The sequence below is a fragment of the Tribolium madens genome, unplaced genomic scaffold (assembly GCF_015345945.1).
Source record: "Tribolium madens isolate multiple individuals breed KSU strain unplaced genomic scaffold, Tmad_KSU_1.1 Scaffold_96;HRSCAF=242;Tcas5.2_LG5, whole genome shotgun sequence".
Lineage (NCBI taxonomy): Eukaryota > Metazoa > Arthropoda > Insecta > Coleoptera > Tenebrionidae > Tribolium > Tribolium madens.
Window position 1 is genome coordinate 14,153,992 of NW_025401068.1, and position 5,457 is coordinate 14,159,448.

Here is a 5,457-nt window from a genome sequence, read left to right on the forward strand (position 1 = left end):
TTAGGGGGTGTAGTCCCTTTCATAGCATTTTTTGAAACATGTTTATAAGAAACTTTTGTCTTAAAATTAAATATTCTATCTATTTAAATTTGTACATAATAATAAAAATGAAACACTGTTAATTCACAAAAAAAAACACAAAAACAATTGGTTGTTGGTTGAACCCCCCTAATCCCCCCCTTTGGGTACGGCCCTGAGAGTTTCGACTGTATAATAATAGACGTGTCGAGCTCTAATAATTGTCGAATAAAAAAATACCTATCCAAAGAACATTCTTTTGTTCTCTAAAGGATGTTTTGAAGTTTTAAGTTCTTAGGAATGTTTTTTGCGAGGCGCCAGGATTGCGTCTGGTGTCAAATTGCCAAAACTGCTTCGACGAAATGACCAGAAATACATTTCCTACTTGCCTATTGAAGACTATTTATTTATTTGAAGAGGCAATAAGAAATATAAAACAAAATCTTTCAATGCGTTTCTTTTCCGGAAGTAATCAAATGTGCTCCCAGAAAAGTAATAAAAAACACAAATTGAGTAATCTTATTTTTTCGTATGCAATTACCTGTTATTTATAAACTAAAAAAAAGTTCACAAAGCTTATTATTTCAAGTTTTATATCAGAGAAAGATACCTTTTTATGTTCTTCAATTTAATTTAAATCGTAATGCTGATGTTCTGCTTATTGAATTTATTGGACCGCGTATCTAGAAGTCCCGCCAGGTCTCCGGACCACCCCGTAAGTAATCAAGAAGCACTATACCGTGTAACGCAACTGAAATGATCGCCAATCCGATATAGGTAATAGCCAATATCACACTACTCACACACCATTCAAGACACGATCTCTAAACCATTTCCGTAAACCATGTTCCCCAAGACGGAAATTAAAAAAATATATAAAAAACCCAAGTTTCTGCACTGTTTTAAACATTCATGATTCAATTTCACTTCGAATTCGATACAGTGACAATGTTTTCAAAACATCTTGGCATCCATGAAAACATCAGTCTTGCTTTATGAATAGAATAAGGCTTCATATCTCACTCTTGATGGATTATTTATATAATTTAAATACTTGTTTATATAACATCGCATATGTATTACTCCTAATATTTTTTTATTAGTGAAATGATCGAGTTTTTTTTTCAGAATTTGTTATCAAACGTCCAGAAGATAAAATCAGAACCTGATATCGGAAGTTACCCACTGTCTTCTCTGACTTCGACATTACCTCTTCACAATCACGGTAAGTTAATTGCAAGAATGGAAATAATGAAAATTGACCCACTAAATGGTTTCTACTCTGGAATCACTTTATTACATTCCTAAGTTTACATCAATAAATATGGAAATGATCAATTTCATATTTGACTATTAAAACTGGTTATCCGTTAGAAAAATAAACTGGCTGTTTCAGTGATAAAAAATTGAAGTCTAAATTATTTATCAAGCTAAGTATTTGTAAATAAGGTTACGGTTTACGCATTTCACATCTAAATATTTACGTATTTGTGGTCATGGCTAATAATCTGTGTTTTTCAAATGTAACGCTTTTATTGTTTTTATAAAACTGTGTGGATGACGTTGTCAGCATCACACGTCATAGGCCTTGCCTTTTGTCCTGGTGACTCTAGATAAGCTTCGGCAAGAGGTCATCATTCACACCACCAGAAAATCATAGAAAAACAGTGATATGTTTCTAATTTAATCATTACTAACTATATTGAGATGATTTTATGGAGAATAACTTTTTGCAGGAATGAAAATATTGCGGTCCAAAACGTAATTTTAAAAACAAATGAAAACATTTTCACTTCATCAACAACAGAGTTTCGAAGTGATGTAAATGCTGAGTGTTGTTTTATTTTTACGTAGCTTTGGGGTAAATGTAATTTTAATTTCAGGCCCAAATGTACGTTCTCCAAATGTAAAACTTGTTTGTTATATTTAAAATGATAATAGACTAATTGGATTGTTTATTTTTTATTTTAGTGAGTAAATTCCGGGATTTTTGTTTAATAAACGTACATGCATCAAAATAATCATTTTTATTCGATGTCTACACCCAATTATATTGAAAAAACAAATTAGGGAAACGGGGGAAAACACAATTTATTTTATTTTTACGCGAGTAATAACTTAATACAGTAACACAATAAAAAACGTAAGTAGTAAGGAATAAAACATCTTTCAAAATGCCTATATCGTATTTCACGTTGAAAACAAGTAAATAATTGGTAAAAACGCCCTAATTGGATAACTGCAAGTTTAACCCCGTCTTGTATAAAGTTACAGAGAATGAATGACAGGGATAATGGTACAACGCTTGCCTTTGGGCCTCTCATTAGGCTTCCATCATGCCCTAAAGCATGATATTGATACATTGTTTACGAAAGACCCTTGTTTTAATAGTAGCCCATTTATGATTCTATTAACGCAATCATTTGATTGATACTTTCCCTGATTTAACTTGAATTACGAAAAAATGGTTATTTAAAATAAAATTCTCTGGACAAAAGGGGGATTTTTATGATTACAATTTGCAGGATTCAAAAGGTTTTTGTTTGGTTGTTATACAATCGTAAAAATGCAATTTTGTTTGCTTTATTTTTTCCAAATTGTTGAAGTGAGTAGGGCGGAGCCATTATCTACGTCAGTTGTTCAAGTGGGAGCGTATAATAATCAAATGGGCGGAACGAAATCTTGTTCACGGTGCAAATTACGATTTACAGTAAATACATTGTGTATTTTGCCAATTTGACATGGACACAAAAAGAGAAAGAACAGATTCATCCAAATTAGTGTTAAAACCTGTAAAAATCAAATTGATGTATGCATTAGAATTATTAATTATTACCTATGTATTTTTTTTGGTATTTCTAAAAACAAAATAATGAGAAAGTTGATAGGTTTTGAATACTTAAATAACATTTTAATATTGAAAAACTGAAACTTGGAATAATTTATGAGGAGGTTTGCGGTAATTGGTGATCAGGCCAGAATTTCTTGACAAAAGAAAAAAGTCCGCAATGACATTTATGACGCACCTAGGCTCTATTTTGAAGCCTTCGCTCTATTATCAATGCATTAGCAGCACATCATCCCAAACTTGGTCATAAATTACTAGAATTCCCAATTTTCAATATTAAAATGCTATAGTTACTCAAAATTTATGAATTTTTACATTATTCAAAATTTTCGCAGTTACCATTAGAAAAAAAATCAAGAAATTTTATGATTAAGATTCCAATTAACCAAGCAGCTGACATGTGAGGTGTGACAAACCCCAACCAGTTTTAAAATGTGAAATTTTCTAAATCTCTTTCAATAGCTTTCCAAAATAGTTGTTTCTTTAAGTACACAATTTGATGACAGTATATTATTAATTTAGGATCCTTGATTTTTTTTGTTTTGCGTGGGGTTTGTGAAACCCCACGTGTCACTAAACTAAGTGTTCCTAAATCGTGTCTTGTCCAAAGTGAGTTACTACCTGTGTTTATTAGTTTTAGCTTCGAATTTTGAGATTATTTGATTTTATTTGTCAAGAAAATAAGGTTTTGATTTGATAAATGATTATCAGAAATAAGAAGGACCAATTTCCCGTAAGTACCCCGTAAGCTAAGAATGCCATTGCATAAAATTAGAGATAAAACTAATTATTAACTAATAATAAGTAACTAACTAATAACTAACTAATAAGTAACTAATTATTGATAGGGTATAATTTGAGAATTTTTCTATTTTTTTTTTTTTTTTGATAATAAATGAGTTCGTAACAGTTTTGTGTGTTTTATGAATACTTTCTGTTAATTTGCCAAAAATGTTTTTACGCTAAATGAATCTGTACCTGTCAGCGCATCAAAGTTTGATATCACAATTTCTTGTTTTTATTTAAACACAAACCAGACCCGTGGTTTATGAAAAAATTGTATAATTTGCCAACAAAAGAATCATTTACTGGTAGCCCAATTGCAGTTCTTCATTGTCACCTAAATTTACGATGGCACAAGTAGCAGGTCATAAATAAAAATGATTCTGATGAAGTTAAGATGGAAAATTGCGTTTAATTCAAAATCTAATTGGTATTTTTTTTCTGATTTTCTAAACAATTGTAAAAAGTGAATCTGCCTAGGTCAGTATAAAAATTAGAATTAATTTTTTTGGGAGAAAATTACTTTTTATTTTTTTTTTTGGTTTTGTTTGTGAATGAAAAATTACCAAAAAATTAGAGGATGTACCTTACTAATGCCCAGGTAAGTGTGAAAAAAATCAACAATTTTATTTAATTAGAAGTGGGGATTTTCTTTTTGGGCGTAACGGATGCCCCACCCGGTATACTAAACTAAAAATTAAAGCTTCTCCCTAGCATTAGAATTTTTATAGAGCTTGAATTATGATTGTTATGATGATACTTGTATAGAGGGTATAAATATTAGCCTCAATACAGTTTTTTTTCCATTAAAAATTAGCTCTGCGTTACTTTAATCGCTTTTGTTAAAGTGAGATGAATAGCGTAACCGAGCTTACGGAAATACGTTGCAAGCAACAGGACTGTTTTCAAATGTTGAAAAGAGATAGCTATGTGGTACGTCTTTCGAATTATTAATTGATCCACACGCATGTAATAAAAAAACGAACTTTAGGTATAATATTTTGTTGACAAATTTATTATTTTGATAAAAATTCAGTAAACTATAATGGGCCGCAATTATTAAACAGGATAGAGCTTAACTGTGGAGGGAAGTGTAGTAGCAAAAGCTGCAGCTTACATGATCTGTTTTCATATTTCAGCAACTCTAATTTGTAATTGCAGAATCAGACAAGCTTTTACAATTAAAATGCAGACTTAACGAATTAATTAATTTATAGGTCTTTTAACTGTGCTTTTGGTATGTATGAGAGATTAAGAAAAAAAAAACAAAAACGTGAATTTGTAGTCAGTTAAATTTTTGCGCATTTGGTGGCAAGTTTTCGCCGAAAAACTCTGCTTGTTGTGCGAAGTGCACTGAGAGAACAGTTTTTTACTAGTTAAAGATTTAGCTTAAATGTAAACTAATAATTTTTTAGAATACGGCGGAAGAAACTATTGTTATCAGAGAATAAATAATTTGTTTGGACTTTCCATACATAGCATTTCTTAGTTTTTAAGTGATTCTGATTTTATAAAAACTTAACATCTACTTTAATATTATCATTGCAGTGTTAATAATAAGAAATATTTATTAACAAGAAACAACGATCATTAAAGATTAATAATCTCGCATTAGATATTAAAAGATGTGTTCTTGATAGTTAAGAAGTATATCTTAAAGGGAAAAATATTTTTTAGGTAAAAATCTCCCGGATTGCTAATCAGTATAGCCACCAGCAGATATATAKACCTAACAAAAAAATAAAACTGTACATATATTATTTAGAACAATTTATTAAGAAAAATAATAAACATTTAAAACATCATTA

At 30.2% G+C, this 5,457-nt stretch overlaps 1 protein-coding gene across 2 annotated transcripts in view; it reads left to right on the forward strand.

Moving 5' to 3' along the window:
• LOC123012953 (forkhead box protein L2-like) overlaps positions 1-5,457 on the forward strand; it is a 25,946-nt gene that overhangs the window by 8,170 nt on the left and 12,319 nt on the right. For both annotated transcript variants that reach the window (XM_044411198.1, XM_044411199.1), the window contains exon 2: positions 1,147-1,243. In XM_044411198.1, the coding sequence (XP_044267133.1) occupies positions 1,147-1,243 (97 nt within the window). The remainder of the gene's footprint in view (positions 1-1,146; positions 1,244-5,457) is intronic.